This window comes from Pelophylax lessonae, assembly GCF_965119305.1.
Source record: "Pelophylax lessonae genome assembly, chromosome: 5".
In the NCBI taxonomy this organism is placed as follows: Eukaryota; Metazoa; Chordata; class Amphibia; order Anura; family Ranidae; genus Pelophylax; species Pelophylax lessonae.
The window spans coordinates 126,315,275-126,336,208 of NC_138772.1; the positions used below are offsets into that span (position 1 = coordinate 126,315,275).

A 20,934-nucleotide genomic window follows, 5' to 3' on the forward strand; every position below is an offset into this window, starting at 1 on the left:
TGCCTGCACATCAGGATTTTGTCAGCCGAAAAGTCGTAGTCGGCTGTCGAAAGCACCATACTAACAAGCTGAAAATCGGCAGATCGGTCGTCGGACGAAATTTCCCGGCTGAATTTCTTATCGTGTGTACGGGGCTTTAAGGCAGGCATTGACATCTATCAAAAACGCTGGTAATCAGCCCAAAAAGAAGCTTATGTACTTTTTTCAGCTACAGGCATTTTGCAAAACGCTCAGATGTGAACAGGGGCCATTTAAATGAATCGGGCTTTACTTGTTTGGGGTTTTGGAACTTTTTTTTGAGCGTTTTAGGAGCTGAAAAACACTCAAAAACGCCCAGGTGTGAATGGAGCCTTAGGCTACGTTCACATCTTGGCGTTGCTATTTACAGGCATTTTTTAGGCATTTTTTCAGGCGTTTTTATGGGCATTTTTTCAGGCGTTTTTGTGCAGGCTTTTTTAGGTTGACAAGTGACCAATGGAAAATAATAAAAACGTCTGTAATCTGCCCAAAAAGAAGCTCATGTACTTTTTTGAGCGTTGGGCGTTTTGTTTAAAACGTCAAAACGTTCAGATGTGAACAGGGGCCATTGAAATGAATAGGATTTGTCTTGTTGGGCGTTTTCTGAGCTGATCCTAGAGCAGAAAAACGCCCCAAAAACGCCCCAAAACGCCTACATGTGAACTTAGACTAAATGTGTGTAAAAATACACAGAGGCATATTTATAAAACAGCAAATGTGACATTCACTCAAGGAGAATCAAATATTTTAATTTATAACACCCACACCATGAATATACATATGCAGTAAAAGTTTGATAAATGTCACGTTCAGTGCTTTTTAAATATATCCCAATTTGTGTGAAAAAAAAGGGCCTTGCCTATTGAATTATTACAAGTATTAACCACCAGAATACAAATTTGTTACAACAGTAATCTTAAACAAACCCCCCCCCCCCCCCAAAAAAAAAACAGGAAAAGTAATCCTTTATAGTAAAGACTGCTACAATTAGGTGAAGCTGTGCCGAGGTTTTAATGTTTGAGTTCCCAACAGAAAAAAAAAACTTCTACTTTGCTATTTAGATTGCCATCTTAACAAATTGAAACATCAATTTTGTGTGTCTTGAACCCTTAGGGTATACCTTAACCACTTTAACTCCGCTCACATTGCTGCTACTGCAGCAATGTGGCTCGTTATCGTCCAGCGACATAGACCTACGTCGCTGGACTCCGCCCCTCGTGGGCGGCGCGCGCGCGCCGCCAGAGGCTCGCTCCCGCTGTGTTCAGTCACAGCGGGAGTCGGGCCAGGGGAGGAGCGGCGGCGATCGCCGCCGCTCTTCCCCGATTGTCGGGGAATCTAGTTTGGAGATCCGCCCGCCTGTGTAAACAGAGCGGGCGGATCTCCTAAGTGACAGGCAGGGACAGATAGCATGGTTCAGCATAGCTGAACATGCGATCTGTCCCTGACTCACTCAGTCACCTCCCCCCCACACGTTAGTAAGCACCAGGCATACATTAACCCCTCCCTCTCCAATAAAATTAACCCCTTCCCTGCCAGTGTCATTTTTACAGTAACAGTGCATATATATAGCACTGATTACTGCAGTAATGTCACTGGTACCCCCAAAAGTGTCAAAAATGTCAGTCAAGGGTCCGATCTGTCCGCCGCAATGTCGCAGTCCCGCAAAAAAAATCGCAGATCGCCGCAATTACGCGTTAAAAAAATTAAAACACCAAAAATGACAGAAATCTTTCCCTTAGTTAGTAAACGCAATAACTTTTGCGCAAACTAATCAAAATATGCTTATTGTGATTTTTTTTACCAAACATAGGTAGCAGAAAACAAATTGGCCAAAAATTTTAAAAAAATTTGATTTTTACATTTTTTTGGGGGGGGAATATCATATAAAAAAATTTGAAAAATATTGTTATTTTTTCAAAATAAACACTCTTTTTTTGTTTATAGCGCAAAAAGTAAAAATCACACAGGTGATCAAACCAAAAGAACCAAAAGAAAGCTCTGTTTGTGGGAAAAAAAGGACGTAAGTTTAGTTTCGGTATGGCATCGCACGACCGCGCAATTGTCAGTTAAAGTTGCACAGCGCCGAATCGCAAAAAGTGGCCTGGACGTAAGACAGCAAAATCCTCCGGTGGTAAAGTGGTTAAGACAAAACATTTTCTTATTTTTGGATAGAGTAGGGGATGGTTAAAACCCCAGTTTAATGTCATCTGTAGGGAGATTTCCCCTTGCCTCCTGACCTGTAGACACAACAGAAAGTGAGAGGGAGACTCCAAAATGAGAGGAAATCCATCTCAGACAGCTGCCATCGCAAAAAGTGTCCCCACTAAAAGATTTACACCTATTCCTGTTCTGGTGGCAACTCCAAATCATAGATTCTCCCTCATTTTCAGGTCCAGTGACAGTGGTTATCAGGACAAATAGGGAGCATATGTATCTTTCTAGCAGGGACACAGAGAACAATAAAAACAGGGGTTCTAATTGCCCCCTACTCTACCAAAAAGCAAAAGAAAAAAGTTTTGGCTTTGAATACATTTACAAATATTTTATTTTTATATATCTGCTATCTGCTGACTCATTTAATTCAATTTTGTTTTGCCACAGAAGACAGCATCTTCCTGCGGTTGCCCTAAACCCATGGCGTCCACATGTGGTCTCACACATTCTTCCTTAAATTACACAGTCTGTTTATACCTCCTAATTCAACAGCATTGCATAATAAGAGCCACATAGGCTCCATTAGAATTAGAAGCTATGCCATGATATTATCCCCAGGGGAGTCACATCCCTGAAAAAGAATACCCTGTGTAACAGTACGACAACAGTGACTGCTTTCTTCCCAAACAAAAAGCATATGGGTCTGTGATAATAGACCACCACCAAGAAGGATCCAGCACACATAGGATTGACTAAGTAAATATAATAACTTGTCAAGCATGTAGAGGTTGGAAGGGCTGCTGGTTTTGTAATGGATCAATCTGGAATATCAATTAACTTGAGAAAATAAATTTTCCTAATGCTGGGCTGTCAGTGTAGAGCACAGTAACACAAAAATACAGGATGTTATTCAAAAATGTAACCTTTCCTGGGCTGGTTTTGTTTTTAGATGCAGCTTATAGGAGCTCTTGGGCAGGGAAGAGTAATTTTCTCTTTGACATTTGTGTGTACCCAGGGGCAGTATGATCAACAAGAAAAGGCTGCACAGTAGTAAAAGGTGTTACGTTACTGTATTTATAGTAAATCAAGGAACTGGTCATCCATTGTTACATGTCATTAAACAATCTTCTTGCTAGGATGGATGGCAGCCATTAACCTTTTTATTAGTCTTAGGTGGCAAATCGTTATAACCAGAAGGTAAAAGAAGTGAAAATACATTCAGATGTCCTAATAGGGACATTATTTTTATGGAACGGTCGCATGGGAAAATGCCTTCGATGCAGTTCATACATTTAGAATAAAATGAGCTTCTTACATAATATATATTGAAAGCTGTAAATTTAACTCCTGAAAGTCTATGCATAGTAAATATGTGTCTTGATAAAGTGTACTGTGCTGCACCAGAATACAGCTCTTCTCTTACAGTTTATACTGCATTACACAAGAGTGCATACACTCTTAATACAGGAGACGGCATATATGACACATACTCATGGACACTAAACATCTCCTTTTTATTTGTTATTACCAGTCACAAGGATAACACATTGGCACTCTGCTGGTGATTACTGTAATTTGACAGTGATCATCGCACAAACCAATGGTTTTGAAATCAATACTCTGTCTCTTACTATCAAAGAGTAGAGAAACATTGCTTCATTGTGCAAAAGCACTTTGCAGCTGATCCGTAAAAAAGCAGTAAAAGTCTGTTAAAAGGAATTACTGCAAACATAAAGGGAGAAAATACTATCAGTCATGACAGAAGTACAGAAAGATATAACCAAAGATCAACCAATAACCTATTGCTTGCCTTGGCATATAATTTAAAGTGCAATCCCGAATCTGACTTCTCAAAAATGTTGTGTTTAGGCTTGAACCAACACACCGTGGACCATCAAAATCAGGGTTTCTCAACCAGGGTTCCTCCAGAGGTAGCTAGGGGTTCCTTGAGCAATGAGTAGTTTCTGCCTCTCAGATGAGTTCCCACTGACACCATTGATCTTTTTAGCTATCTGTAAGGGTGGAATTCTTCCCAATGACCACATGTGTAAGGATCATTCTTCCCACTGACCATCACACTAATGTATCATGAGTTGTAGATATAGTCATTTTTATCAGGGGTTCCCTGAAAATGGAAAGTTATTTCAGGGGTTCCTCTGTGTTGAAAATGTTAAGTAAGGCTGACCAAAATCAATGTCCAAATGTTTATTTAAAAATGTCACAACACAATGGTAAGGTGCAACATTTCAGGGTCGTGCAGGACCCCTTTGTCAGGCTTGCCTGATTAAGGGGTCCTGCATGGCCCCAAAACATTGCATCTTACCTCTATGATGTGACTTTTTCAAACAAATGTTTGGATGTTGATTTTGATGATCCATTGTGTGCTAACAAAATATACTGTGATCTATGATGTCATCAGTCTCCAGTTAATATCTGCACCCACTTACATCATCCTTTTCCAGGAACATGTGCGATGGGAAAATTGCACATTGTCCCATAACATCAAGGTAACTGACAGCACAACCCACATTCAGCAACCCAGAGAAAGCTCGTATTGCATCATGGGAACTAGGCACTTCAGACCTGCTAAGTTAGAACATGATGAAAAGAAGAAATTGCAATGTATAAGTAAAAGCTCATATCTTACTATGTGGTTAGGAGATGGAGGGAGGATGACTGTACTTATACTGTATATAGACTTGCTTACAAGGGTTACTTGATGCGCTTAACAAAATACAAATAATATGTTGGTGACAGAAGGGAAATTTGTGAATTTTTATGAATGTGAATTTTACATTTTATAGCCACATTTTATAAAAAATGAAAAGTAAATATTTTTATAGCAGAGGCCACCTTCATCCTTGTAAAGGGACCATGTATATTGATTGTGACAAGTCTATATGTGAATCCAAATAAGGAACTGCTACAATTCATCCTGTATGTATGACCAGCTAAGAAACAATGGGATTAATGTACTAAAGGCAAATAGACTGTGTAAGTACAGTTCCTCCAGAGTAAATAAGGTACCTGATTGGGTATTCTTTACAAAGTGAGGCTTTACAAGGAAATAAAAAAACAGCATTTTTGTTTGCACATGATTGAATGATGGAAGTCAGCAGGGCCCCCCCCCCCCCCCATTTATTAAACTCTGGAGAAATTGCACTTGTAAAGTGCACTGTCTATTTGCCTTTAGTAAATGAACCCCAAAATATAGATATTTATAAAATCGAAAAATGATGCCTGCAGGGACAGCCCCATAGGCATGGTTAAACTTTTTTCCTGCCTAGTGCCTATTCCTGATTGGAGGAGCATAACCCAATGGTCTCTGATGAGATGGAGCTGCGTCTGTTGATGAACAGTAGAGAAATAATGGTGGCCACACGAAATATTGGCACTTTGGGCCCAGTTTGGACATTTTCACTTAGGGGTGTACTCACTTTTGTTGCCAGCGGTTTAAACATTGGCTGTGTGTTGAGTTATTTTGAGGAAACAGCAAATTTACACTGTTATACAAGCTGTACACTCACTACTTTACATTGTAGCAAAGTGTAATTTCTTCAGTGTTGTCACATTAAAAGATATAATAAAATATTTACAAAAATGTAAGGGGTGTACTCACTTTTGTGAGATACTGTATATAATCAGTAATAACTTACAAATCCTCAGGCAGTAGTAAACTACCTACACACATGACCTTCTTCTATGACTGCATTCGGTCTTTCTTCCTTAGCTCTATTGTGATTAAGTGCAAAGTGCACTCATAGGTCTTTTTCTACACTTCTACAGTGTGCTGATTTACAAGCTATGGTCCCATTACGATTAAATACTGTATTATGTCTCATGGGGGAATATATCTCTTTGAGAACCTAATAATGGCAAACTGACAGCTGGCCCATCAGATACTATTCACTTTGAGAGCTTTCTGATAAAAAGTAATAATTTTTTCTGTGGCCCTTCTGTTCTCTGTCCAGGGTACAGGCTGCAAAACCAAGACGAATATAACATTATTTCACAGTGGTTCTTTTTCTTTCCTCACCATATACAGTATGCAGTAGTGATGAGAAAAGTAGGTGACAGACTACGTTATAGATAGAATTTAGAAGGATTTCTGCTGTTAACCTATCAAAGGTCATCACTACCTCTTTTTATTCAAAAATAAAATGTGTTCTTTGGCCCTTTAGTGAAGCCATGGGTTACAAGTAGGATCAATAAGTGCAGCAGGTTGTCTACCACTAGTGTAATTTGGTGGGTAATTCTACCTAATCTTACTTTATAATTATAACCTGTAATCAAACAATGTTCTTTCATTGATTCAAAATTCAGAGCTTATGTTATTTAAAATTTAAATAATCTGAAGTTTCTTCATATGAGCCATAAAAATATTCAACTTCTCATTTGGAAAAAAATATAATTTTTTTCTACTAAAGTATTGAAAAGCTCCAGAATCATAATCTGTAATATGCAGCAAACCTGAAATTTGATAAATGTTAACCAAATGTTAATCAAATAAAAAGTTTTTTGTTACTGCTTAATTAGACGAGCTTGTTATTGAATTTCCTTGGTGACAGACAGATTTGCAGTAGAGCAGAGTCTAACGGGTACCTGAAGCATCAAATCTTTCATTACTGAATGCTCACTTCCTAATTGTCTAATTGTGTAGTAATGAAGTCTTTATTCTTCCAGCTCAATTTGACATCTCTGGCTTCGTGCACAAAGAGTTACAAGATAAAGCCACATGTAAGCTATCAGTGTAACATTATTTTCTCTTTTGGCGTCCACAGGGGGCTACTAATCAGTGGGCAGGGGTCAAACACCTGCCCCCAGGATCACAGTTCACCAACAATTAATTTATTATGAATGGGAAGCCTGGAAGTAGATGTGTCTGAATCTCTCAGTGGATGTCCTGCTGGTGACCTACACATTTTGCTGTACAAGCACATTTCATTGTTTACTGAAAGCAGCAATAGAGCTAAAAAATGATCATTATATCGGAAGAGAAAAAAAAAAAACTTTATTATGTTGTGACAAAACAAAAAATTCAAAATGTACACAATCAATTTGTTTGGAATGCAGTGTTCTATGTGAAAGGATAGAATGCACATGCTAATTGTTATGTAAAGTTAAATGAAACTACAGCCAGGTAATAGAGGTACACACAGAACTTAAGAGCCCATTCACATTAGCGCGACTTGTCAGGCGACTTGTCAGCTTGACAAGTCGCGGTATGTCGCGGTCCATTGAGTAGTACAGGACCCGTTCTAATAGGAGCGACACAAGTCGCTCCGACTTAGTAAAAGGGTCCTGTACTATTTCGGGGGGACCTCGGAGCGACTTGCATAGACTTCCATTATGTGAAGTCTCTGCAAGTCGCGCCGAAGTCCCTTCACAGGTCGCCCACCGAAGTCGTGTCGCCTCAATGTGAATGGGCTCTAAAGCTTGACTCCACTGCTCTCCACATTTTTGGATTCCCTCAGCAGCTTATGAAAAACAAAGCATTTCTGGTTGCAATACTCACCTCCTCTTTGGCACTGTCCCTGATGACAATCACCCAGTGGGGATGGGTTTTCAAGAAGGGAAAGTGGACAATGGGCATGAAAATTAAAGTTAGGTTTTAAAGTGATTGTAAAGTCTCGCGTTTTTTTTTTTTTTTAAATAACAAACATGTTATACTTACCTGCTCTGTGTAGTGGTTTTGCCAGGAGCACCCAAGATCCTTCTCTTCTCATGTCCCTCTTTGGTGCTCCTGGCCCATCCCTCTTGTCGAGGGCCCCCGCAGCAAGTAGCTTGCTGGGGGACACCCAAGTCGAGCTGCAGCTTTGTGTGTCCATTCAGACACGGAGCTGCCACCCTCCACCCTTTCATACCAGGCCCTATGAGTCTGGTATGGGTTTTAAGGGGAGCCCATGCCAAAATAAAAAAAAAATGACATAGCCCCCCCCCCCCCAAAATCCATACCAGTCCCTTATCCAAGCATGCTGCCTGGCAGGTCAGGAAAGGTGGGGGGGGCGAGCGCCCCCCTCCTGATCCATACCAGGCCACATGCACTCAACATGGGGGGTGGGTGCTTTGGGGCACCCAAAGCACCTTGTCACTATATTGATGGGGACAAGGGTCTCTTCCCGACAACCCTGCCTTTGGCCAATCATGGCTCTCATAGTACATTGTGCTGTAATTGGTCAAAGCATAAAGGTCAGGTGCATGCTTTGGCCATCCATCAGCAATCAATGCACTGCATGAGTGCAGTGCATTATGAGGCGCTCATTGGCAGGTGAACTTCCCGCCGAGCGCCCCATTTGTTCGTGTGTTCAGCGAGCACACAAACAGCTGATGTTTGGGTCGAACTTATGTTTGACCCGAACACGCAGCCCATCCCTATTTATTACTGAAGTTGGCCATTCCTATGCATAGTCATATGGTAAATATACAACTTCAGCCTAAAAAAATGCAGTTCATGTTGGATAAAACAAGGCAGAACCTGATCCTTAGATGGAACTTTAAAAGGTCTCCCAATCCCTAGAAGGGAAATCTGACAACTATGGATTTAACTTGATTTAAAGTTATAAATATATGAGTAAAATTAAAGAATTTAAAAAAAGCACTCAGTAGTCTACCCCATCCCCACCACCTGTAGTAACCAGGTTGGAGAACCCATCATTATGGTATCAATATGGTACAGTATATATAACATAATCAGTCTTAATTACCAAAGCATGCTGTAAGCCATGGATGTCACACTTTATAAAACTTGGCTGGATATATCTTCCTTGTATTTGGGAGGAAAGATGGCCATTTGACACTGTACATCTTTTCAGCATCGCCTCCCAAAAGCTGTCAGTAAACAATCTCTTATTGCCATGCCAGGGGTGAGGGAGAAGCTGTTTCAGGGGGTCTGGGGAGCTTTAAAGATCCAAGAGCTTATTGAACATGGATCCTAAATGTCAGAAATTATTTTTTTTATTTCAAGTTAAACCTTATTTAGCACATATTCTATCCTGGAAAAATGATCATAGTGTATTTTGCATATACAATGATATATAGACAAAGCTTGCTATTCATTTTTTTGCATTTGAACAGCTTGATCTCTTGCTCTAAATCACCATAATTGGCAGCTTAAGAAACAACAATAGGTAAACAATAATTATGTCCTCTTACCTCGGCATGGGAGCTGGATGGTGGTGATGCTGCGTTTTCATTCTCCACACCCATGTTAATTGGGCCGTTATTTGGAGAGCTGGGTCCAGATACTGGAGAGCTGCTACTTACTGAAGACTCTGCAACCCAAATAAAACAGCCAAAATATATGAAAAGAGCGTACAAATAAAGCAAGCTTATTAAAGTATATTATATAAAGTACATGCATTGTGAAATATATATATATATATATGATCAGCTTTACACTACACTTTATTCTATATGCAATCAGTTTTCAATTTATATTGCTTCTCCAACTAATATAATAGGTCCTGTCTTTCTCTTTTTATTACTACTACTATCACTTTTTACAAACACATTTTTTTAAAAACACGTTATATAAAGGTAAAGAGGTAAAGTCCTCTGTGAATTACATTTTTCTATTTGAATATTCCTGGACTCTACAATAAGCGCTGCATGTTCTTATAACAAAGAGGGCACTTTTCACATGGGGATCTCTAGCTACAGTGTGTCCCTGAAGAGACAACATCTAGCCTCAAGCCTGTCAAAGTCTATGGCAAGCCATATGGGGCTGAGAACTGTACTGAGCGGTACCTGCATTTAGAGCCATTGGTGTTCAGGGATGAAGCCTTGAAACGCAGATCTTCTGCATTCTAGACATTCATCTTTAAATGCAATGGGCCCTAAAAAGTAATATATATCAGCGTATCAGTCCATAGATGTGGTGGCTGCATTAGTTTTTGTTTTAAAGTGATTTTCCTTTATTTTCACAAGGTGATACTGCTAGTACACATTTCCTGTCCAAGAGTAACAATGCTCATTAACTGTACTATAGTTACATAGTTATATAGGGGGTTTCATTACTAAAATTGGAGTGTGCAAAATCGAGTGCAGCCTTGCATAGAAATCAGCTGCCAGGTTTTTTTCGCCAAAGCTTAACCGAACAAGCTAAAGTTAGAAGCTACCATGCACCAGATTCTGAGTGCTTCAGTTTTAGTAAATCCCCCCTCCCTATGTCACATAGTTACTCTGGTTGAAAAAATTCCATGCAGTTCAACCAACAGAACTACTATATCATACTTTATCTATGGAGAGGCAGCGTTGTCACCCAAAGACCAGACTACAGACCCAGACCCTTCTTTTTCCACAACATAGAAAGGAGGGGTTCTGTAGTCCTCAGAGTTACTAGGAGTGATTTAACTGATAAGACTGCAACACAGATCACAGATTTACACAGATTTATCAGCTGACAAGATTTCTGGCAAGGTCAATGTTTTTTTTTTTATTACAAAAAGGTATACTATTGGAAGCAACATGCTTCCAATAGTGTTTTTAACAAAGCATTTAGGGACCAAAGAGACTTTAACTTGTAAGGTTAGTTTTTAGGCTTTACATGCATAACTCTAATTTTTCTTATTACTCTTACATTTAATTCTACACTAATAATATATTACTCATCTACATTCAAATTTTCTGTCTGCAATATTAGAGGTCAGTGTAATACACAGTGCTGTTCTTCCCATATGGTGACCAGACAGTGGAGGAAAGGAAAAACATGGGAACTGGTAGTTTCATGCTTGGTTGAACTTACATTACTACTGGGAGGTTTGTGGCACCTTGTTGTTTTATGGTAGTAGTGTCATTCTACATAGAAGACATCCATCAATCTAGAGTTTCAGTAATCTGGATGTACATCTCTTGTTTAACTTACAAACACTTTATTAATGATCTGCCAAACCATCTGATTGACTGCTTATCCCATGTCAAGGTGGCTACACAATGCTGACTCTTCATCAGAAATACTATCCATTCCATATTGCGCTGACATATCCCCAAAGCTGTACAAGCTAAATGATAGTTTGTTTTTACCCTAATAGTAGTACTCAGAGAGGCTTTCTCTATGACTATCTTTACCCTTCGGGCCACAGGTGCACCCCAAAGTTCAAACACACAAGCGTGTGTGGGTGTATATATAGACAGTATATATACAAACAAATTCAAGTGTATAAAACATGTTGTCAGTAGGGCAGAGAATGGTGTCAGAAGAGCAATGGACATATCAGTTGGGCAGAGTATGGTGTCAGTAGTGCAGTGGACATATCAATTGGGCAGAGGTTTGTGTCAGTAGGGCAGAGGTTAGTGTCAGTCAGTAAAGCAGTGGGCGTGTCAGTAAGGGCAGAGGATGGTGTCAGTAGAGCAGTGGACATATCAGTTGGGCAAAAGTTGGTGTCAGTAGAGCAGTTGACATATCAGTTGGGAAAAGGTTGGTGTCAGTAGAGCAGTTGACATATCAGTTGGGCAGAGGTTGGTGTCAATAAAGCAGTGGACATATTAGCTGGGCAAAGGTTGGTGTCAGTAGGGTAGAGCTTAGTTTTAGTCAGTAGAGCAGTGGGTGTGTCTGTAGGGCAGAGCATGGTGTCAGTAGAGCAGTGGACATATCAGTAGGGCAGAGGCTGGTGTCAGTAGGGCAGAAGTTAGTGTCAGTCAGTAGAGCAGTGAGCATGTCAGTAGGGCAGAGGATGGTGTCAGAAGAGCAGTGAACATATCAGTTGGGCAGAGGTTGGTATCAGAAGGGCAAAGGTTAGTGTCAGTCAGTAAAGCAGTGGGCATGCCAGGAAGAGGAGAGGATGGTGTCAGTAGAGCAGTGGACATATCAGTTGGGCAGAGGTTGGTGTCAGTAGAGCAGTTAACATATCAGTTGGGCAGAGGATGGTGTCAGTAAAGCAGTGGACATATCAGCTGGGCAAAGGTTGTTGTCAGTAGGGTAGAGCTAAGTGTTAGTCAGTAGAGAAGTGGGTGTGTCTGTAAGGCAGACGATGGTGTCAGGAGAGCAATGGACATATCAGTAGGGCAGAGGTTGGTGTCAGTAGGGCAGAGGTTATTGTCAGTCAGCAGAGCAGTGAGCGTGTCAGTAGGGCAGAGGATGGTGTCAGTAGAGCAGTGAACATATCAGATGGGCAGAGGTTGGTGTTAGAAGGGCAGAGGTTAGTGTCAGTAAGTAGAGCAGTGGGTGTGTCAGTAGGGCAGAGGATGGTGTCAGTAGAGCAGTGGACATATCAGTTGGGCAGAGGTTGGTGTCAGTAGGGCAGAGGTTAGTGTCAGTCAGTAGAGCAGTGAGCATGTCAGTAGGGCAGAAGATGGTGTAAGTAGAGCAGTGAACATATCAGTTGGGCAGAGGTTGGTGTTAGAAGGGCAGAGGTTAGTGTCAGTCAGTAGAGCAGTGGGTGTATCAGTAAGGGCAGAGGATGGTGTCAGCAGAGCAGTGGACACATTAGTTGGGCAGAGGTTGGTGTCAGTAGGGCAGAGAATAGTGTCAGTCAGTAGAGCAGCGGGTGTATCAGTAGGGCAGAGGATGTTGTCAGTAGAGCAGTGGACATATCAGTTGGGCAGAGGTTGGTGTCAGTAGGGCAGAGAATAGTGTCAGTCATTAGAGCAGTGGGTGTATCAGTAGGGCAGAGGATGGTGTCAGGAGAGCAGTGGATGGTGTCAGTTAAGCAACTGGGGGGATTAAATCCTGCAACCGCAAAACAAAGCATTAAGTCTGAGGAATGTGCACCCCGGTCCGCTGCGTTAGAAGCTTAAGGAGGAGCAGTAAAAATAACAGCCTTTTACCACCCTCCATTCACAAGTGTAAATGAGCGCATAGTGATGGCATAAAAAAAAAAAAGATGCAAAATATTTTGAAGCTCTTCCAACTTTCTTCATTTAATCATGTGCAAAAATACTATTTTTCTTTGCATGTAATTGCATGAAATTGGATATATTGCAAAAATTCACAACCGTGTCTTACAATTATCTTTCCCCATTGTCAAAGATTACATGACTGGTACACAATTTTAAATAAAAAACTTCTCTTGAAAGTACAGATCTTCTTTAGGTGTATGGCCAACATTTTTTTTTATACTTTTGGGTAGAGTAGAGAAGGCTTATAACTCCTTATATCTGCTATCCCAAATTCTGTTAAGGAGATTTCCTCATTCTTAAGGCCTGTACACAGGTTCAGAAAATCATACGAAAAATACCGCTTTCAAAGTAATCGTATGATAATCTGATCCTCAGTACAGAGCTTTCGAGAGCCGATCATGACAGTTCATCTGATATTATCCGATTGAACAAACACGAAAATTTTACCCTATGATACCAGATCGTATGATTCTTGTTTTATCAGTACAGTTGTCATTCGAAAATACAATAAAAATACACTACAATACATTACAACACATCTGCATTTTTATTCTGTCGTACAAGAATTTTCATAACTAGTAAACTCTTCATTTTCAATATGAGATTAGCATGCAAAAAAAACAGATGATCATTCGTCCAAAAATCTCATCGTGTGTACCAGGCATTACTCTCATGGCTCCATCATGTAACCAAACTGACATTGTAACGACAATTTCAAATTGTTTATTTCTACACATTTTTCTATTACTGCATTTTGCCTATAAACTGTGCTTTTTTAAGGTATCCTGGAGTTCAGCATTAAGATTTCCTTTCCATCCTAATTAGGGTTAACAAACACTTAAAACCGTTTAAACACATTCAGCAGCCAAAATGAAGCATGACAGTGTATTTGCAGAGTAGGAAAATGTCACGGATATCATGACATTGTGACATGAGGAGTTTACTTGTGTCACCAAGATAAACAATGTAGATTTACAGAGGTCATAATAACATGCTATTAATCTAGGGTGTAAGTCTGCCACTGTTCTGTTCTTCTGCGTGCTAGTATATTAAAACTTTCCCACTGGCTTTATATCAACATCTGATATTAAAAAAAAACACATAACAAGCAGAAATTTTCTTTATCAGAATAAACATTTCTGATGTGTCAACTGACAATAATAAGAAATTTTGAAGTGTATCTAAATCCAAAACCAGAACATGTAATATATTGTAGCTTAGTAGTCCTTGGTATGGTGGCTGACTGATGCCTCGTACACACACAACGATTATCGGCCGACCGATCGGCCATCTTTTGTCCAGTGTTGTTGTGTTGGTTGAAATGTGCTCTAGACTGCACACGAATTTTCTCGGCCAACAAAAATCTACTTCAGAAGTGATGTCATGTGCTGGTTTACTTTCCGTGTGTTTTTTCTTCTCTGAGCATGCCCAGTCTTGCTCATCTGATTTTTGTCTGCCGAAATCTGTACTGACTGACGGAAAATTGGCCGTTCTGTTGACGGCCAACAAAAATTTTATAGCCTGCACACCAGATTTTGTTCGGCCGAAAAGTCGGAGTCGGTTGTCGAAAGCATCATACTAACAAGCCGAAAATCAGCCGGTCGGACGTTGGCAGAAAATACACGGCCAACTATCGATGCGTGTGTACGAGGCTTTAGTTTCAAGCTTCTTTTGCTTTATTTTCACCTGACAGTCCTGCAAATTACAGACTTCCTGTCCCTGGGTGGTTACGCCACTCCTCCACTATACAGTATCTATGGAGGGAGCAATGGTTGTCACCGGATATGGAGTACAGATATGTCATATCTCTTATTGTGATTGTAAAGTGTTGTTTTTTTTCTTCACTTAAAATAACAAGCATGTTATACATACTGCACAGAGCAGCACAGGTCCCCCTCTTCTCAGGTCCCTGGCTGGAGCTCCTGGCCCTTCCCTCCTGTTGAGTGCCCCCATAGCAAACAACTTGCTATGGGGTCATCTAAGCCAAACTGCAGGTCAGTGTATCCAATCAGACATGGAGCCATGGTTCAGGCTCTCTCTCCTGATTGGCTAACATAGTTTGATTGACAGCAGTGGAAGCCAATGGTGCCGCTGCTGTGTCTAAGCCAATCCTGGACGGTCAAGGCACTCGTGGACATCACTGGATAGAGATGGGGCTTAAGTAAGTTTTATGGGGCAGGGGGGCAGGGGGATACTGCACACAGAAGGTTTTTTATCTTAATGCACAGAATGCACATAGTACATAATCTTTCACATTCAGTCTGACACTATAACCTAACTCAACGTTCTCCAATACTACTGTAATCTAATAATAAACTAGCCCCAGCAAAAGTGTATTTATATTTCTTGGGGCCTAAAGTATCAGATCAACTGCAGCAGTACTGTCCTGAAAACTAACAGCACAAATTCACTGGCATTCAAAAACCAATGATCTGTGGTTTAGAGCACTTTTGAATTCTGAAGTTATCTGCAAAATCATTGCCTCTGGATTCATTTAACCTTAGTGAAAATATGCAAACATGTGTGCAACATGCAAAACTTCCATACAAGTTTGTGTACTTTCATTATATACATATATATATATATATATATATATAATATTAAACATCTCTTACCTGTCACTTCAAATATTCTCTTTTTATATGAACTGGTAACACTGCCATCTTTTCTTCTTAGTAAAGGGCTACTTCTCCTCTCAGCTACCTTCTGTTTTAATCGAGAACGAACTTTCAAATTGGGCTCTGAAGCTGAAATGAAAATTATGCAGAGAATAATATTTATGAAGTAATAGGTAGTCTATTATTTATTTTAATTTATTCCAGTGTATGCCAATAAAAGATGGGAAATACGGCCCCTGGTACATTCAAGCACCCAAGAGTTTAAAAAAAAAAATATATAATAAAGAAAACTGGTTAAGCATAGAAAACTTTTTGATAGGAAGAATAGGTCCATTGCCAAAGGACACTAGCAAAATATGGAGCAATCGTGTAGTGGGGGAGGGTTAAAGGAGTATATTTTGGGACATGCCCAGCAAAGCTGTCTATAACCCAGAATATATAAATATCCAGCCTATGTCCTATACTGGACTATTAAGATAAAGCATTTTAGTTTCAGTCAAAACAATAGTCCATTCATTTAACCACTTTAATACAAGGCACTTCCCTCCCTTCCCGCCCAGGCCAATTTTCCCCTTTTAGCGCTGTTGCATTTTGAATGACAATTGCGCGGTCATGCAACACTGTACTTACACCAAATTTATATCATTTTCCCCCCACAAACAGAGCTTTCTTTTGATGGTATTTGATCGCCTGTGCGATTTTTACTTTTTGCTAAACAAATAAAAAAAGACAGAAAAGTTTGAAAAAAAAAAAAGTTTTTTTGTTTATGTTATACAATTTTGTAAATAAATAAGTTTTTTCCTGCACTGATGAGCACTGATGAGACTGCACTGACAGACACTGATGAGGAGGCAATGATGGGGTGGCACTGATGGGGTGGCACTGATGGGGTGGCACTGATAGGCGGCACTGATAGGCGGCACTGATAGGCACTGATATGTGGCACTGATAGGTAGCACTGATATGCAGCATTGGTGGGCACTGATAGGCGGCACTGCTGGGCACTGATAGGCGGCATTTATGGGCACTGATAGGCGACACTGACGGGCACTGATAGGTGGCACTGACGGGCACTAATGGGCACTGATAGGCAGCACTGGTGGGCACTGATGGGCACTGATGGGCGGCACTGATCGCCACTGACGGGCGGCACTGATGGGCACTAATGGGCACTGATAGGCGGCACTGGTGGGCAATAATGGGCACTGGTGGGCGACACTAAAGGATGGCAATGGTGGGCAGCACTGATAGGGAGGACACTGGTGGGCATCACTGATGGGGAGGGCAATGGGGGGCTCTCTGAGCCCTGATTGCCATCCCTGGTGGCCATAGTGGGCATCCCTGGGGTCATAGTGGGCATCCCTGGGGTCATAGTGGGCATCCCTGGTGGTTCTAGTGGCATCCCCCCCCCCGAGGGTCTGCACTGGTAATCAATGATCTGATTACCAGTGCCGACCCCCCCCCCTGTCAGGGGAGCCGCCGATCGGCGCTCCTTTACTCGTGCCTGTCAGGCACGAACTAAGGAAAGCCGATCAACGGCTGTTCCTGTTTTACTATGTGACCAGCCGTGATTGGACACGGCTGATCACATGGTAAAGAGCCTCCGTCAGAGGCTCTTTACCGAGATCGGAGATGCAGGGTGTCAGACTGACACCTCGCATCACCGATCGCCGCTCTGCGCGCCCCCGGGGGGCGCCCAGAGCGGTGTTATCCTGCCGCCGTCATATGACGTCCGGTCAGGATAACTCAACCACATTCCCGCCGTCATTTTGTAATAGGGCGGGCGGGAAGTGGTTAATAGATGACAAATGGACAGAGATGTACAGTAACTAAGTAGAACTACTTCACTACTGTACTTAAGTACCGAAAGGCGGTATCTGTACTTTCCTAGAGTAGAATTTTTTTCTCCTACTTCCACTTTTACTTCACTACATTTTTTCAATGATTTCAATACTTCTACTTCTACTCCGATATTTATTTTTTTTGTGCTGCATAGTTACTCGTTACTATTATAAAAATGACCACTGCCAGAACAGTAGATGGCAGGTTTCATGAAGCTCAAAACATGTGTATTATCAGCGCATACGAAAATAAATGCTACTGTATGTATAAATAAAAGCTGCATTTGAAATAATAAAAAACAATATGATGTTCAAACTTTTGATTTCTTTCTTTAATAACTACATAACACAGTACTTGTACTTTTACTTTCAGTACTTGAGTAGCAACATTTTAAAAAAAAAAAACTACTTGCAATACTTAAGTACAAAAAATGTTGAATACTTTAGTACTTCTACTCAAGTCACTTTTTGATCGAGCACTTCCACTTCTACTCAAGTCACTTTTTGATCGAGCACTTGTACTTTTACTCAAGTATGGGTTTCGAGTACTTTATACAACTCTGCAAATGGACACATAAACTCTCAAGAATCGGTCTGGGAAAGTATTCCAAGTCAGAATATAACAGCTCACCCTTATGGAACCAACTACTGCATGCTGAGCACAACCACCAGACCCCTGGATTCTCCAAAAACCTACCAAAAGCGGTCATTCACAATTTCCACCATGCTGCTCTGAACAGACACAACTAGATCTGTCCACAAGTTTGAGTACTATTATTCGGGCAATATCCAGGCATATTTATTAATAATAATGCACAACATACTACATATGACAATATATTATTTTGATTTAATTATTTAGACAATGTCCCACAACGTAGTTAGGTTAGTGTGGAAAATAAATCTAGATATATAGTTTCTCATAGTTTCTCAATGTGCCTTCATGGGAGATTTCCCTGCCAGTCACTGACTAATATGAGGTATGTTCCCTCTACTCAGAGAAAACTGTTCAGTATTCACCAGAGAGTCGCTTAACTTCTATGTCAATGTGTTTCATGCCCGGTGGCACTGATTGCCTTCCTATTTTTACCACGCACTCTTCACTCTTTGCATTTCAATCACATCAGCAGTAGAAATTTTTCTTTATATATTCACGTCTCTAAATTTATCGGCCTGCTGAGAAGGTAACCTTGCATAACATAAATTATTGAAATGTAAACATGCAATCTGGAACTGAAAGAAATACATGAATATTCTGGGATTTAAATCTATAAGTAAAACAAGAGAAACATGAATAATTAGTTCCAAAATAAAAAGGCATAAAAATAAAAAAATTTATAAAGAACCATTTATTATTACTTCCTAGAACTTCAATGTTTATAAACTTCAGCAGCAAAATAGGTGATTACTTCCCATTTATATACAATAAACATCACCCTGCCAATCACTTCTAGAGGCAGTAGGATAAGGAGTGAGCTTTTTGACTGATAGCTGTGTGCCAGGCTTCCTGTTCCAGTTAAAAATAAATCCACTAAGAACTATGTGAATCTAAAATTGCTGTATATCACTCCAGTGCAATTTTAGAAAAGCAACATTCTTTTCTGTAAAATGAAAAAAATATTAAAATAAAAAACAAATGATATCAACCTTATGGTAGTCACATGGAAGAACTTTAGAACTGTGAAAATCATTGTTATTTGATTAGAATTCCCAATGATCATTCAGTAAGTTTAGCTGAGGAGGACCTAACTTAGGAGCGCAAACTCCTCAGGTCAGGACTTTAACAGTCTTCCTACACCTTAAAGAGCCCCCAATGGCTTGCCCCTATAGCCCACCCTTTCCAACATCCTATACTTACCTTCACAGCATTCCCCTGACAATCCTTTTTTTATGGCTGTCACTTCAAAATACTGGGTGTTCCTCAGTATTGGGAAGCATTTGACCTTTTCTCATAATGCTGTGCTCGAACCTAGTATCTAATGGCTAGGCCCAAGCAATGCCAGGAGGAGGGGGTGACGTCACTGCTCTCTCTAGGTTCTGACATCATCCATCATAGGGTATTTTGCAGTGACTGCAACAGGATAAGTAGAAGAAGGGGAATACTGTGAAAGTGTATATACGATGCACAGGGGGAGAAGGTGACAAAGACTCTTTAAGGTATAAGGGATATATTTTTTAGAACAGTGATGTGCACATTTTTCACAGAGACGACAACTGGTTTGCGTGCCATGAAAGATGCCATTTTAAAACTGAAAGAACTATTCCTAAACAGGGGTGTAGACCTTTGACAGGGCCTGTCACCCACATAATGCCAATTAAAAATCTTTATCCAAGTTAAATAAAAAATAATTCACACCTTCCATCATGCAAATCAAAGCATTTACAAATGTATCAGGCTTCTTGACACTATGGAAGCAGAACAGGGTGCTTTTACAAACGTTCACACCCCTGTAATGTTCTTATATCAACATCTGCCTTGCTGCATTTAATGGGACCATGGTGATTGGATGAAAGTGGCCGAGTAAACTATGTGGCTATATATGTTGAGGTATGTTCCTTACACTCAGAACTAAGGAAGCTACTTGAAGAAGTGATAAAAATGTCCAGTTGAAAATAACTAACTACTACTAACTTTATCTATTAGCTTTTTTCCAGCAAGACTCCACCTATGGTAATCAGCACTTATGGTTTCACATGCAAAGAATAAGAGTTAGACCATTGTACATCTGCCATGAAAGCAAACTTTGACTATTAGCACCCATTAGCACTGTTGCTATTTGCCTATGGTTTAGTAAAAAAATATAAATCAATCAATCCTAAACCCCACTGAAACAGAAAGGCAAAGTCAGCACTATTGTATTTAAAGGCACAGTTTGTGTGCCCGTGCCCTGTGAATTAACAAAATGCAGCTTTCAGCTCTTTCTCTAGAGTTTTCAGAGGATGCATTCACATCGATTTTTTAGACCAACATGCACATTGGAGAAAAATGCATGTGTTATTTTAAAGAATGCAAAAAAAAAAAAGGAAAAATATGACTTTAGTTTTTGCTAAGGAAGTAGAAATATGAGTGCATTTTTAAGGGCCCATTTCCACGGTTCTGTTTTAGGGTAAAATAAATGCTATTGCAGCTTGATGAATCCGAAACGTAAGGTAAAAAAGACGAAATATTTTGGGAATTAAGGCACTATACTATCATGCATTTCTATTATGTATCATGGGCAGCTGTGAGTTATTCTTACAGCTGTCTGGAAAGTATGCCAGCTTGGCCACCAGCTTGATCACTAAAAAGGATGATCTTTCTGCCAGATACATGTAAACATATGTCACAGATATGGATTTTTTGTTACTATTTAGCAAGCTTTTAAACCCCCATTTTGTAAGCATTTTCAGCAGATGATTTAATCACTTACTGAATATGCAGAGTCTTCTTCTTTTAATTCTTGCCTATGTTCCAGTTTAAGATGGTG

General features: G+C 40.2%; 1 protein-coding gene across 1 annotated transcript in view; it reads right to left on the reverse strand.

The window, feature by feature from the left end:
- Positions 1-20,934, reverse strand: part of LOC309556008 (histone deacetylase 9-like) — a 903,604-nt gene that overhangs the window by 167,615 nt on the left and 715,055 nt on the right. The window contains exons 9-10 of the mRNA XM_082258269.1: positions 15,624-15,755; positions 9,325-9,443 (exon numbers count right to left, since the gene is read on the reverse strand). Of these exons, the coding sequence (XP_082114395.1) occupies positions 9,325-9,443; positions 15,624-15,755 (251 nt within the window). The remainder of the gene's footprint in view (positions 1-9,324; positions 9,444-15,623; positions 15,756-20,934) is intronic.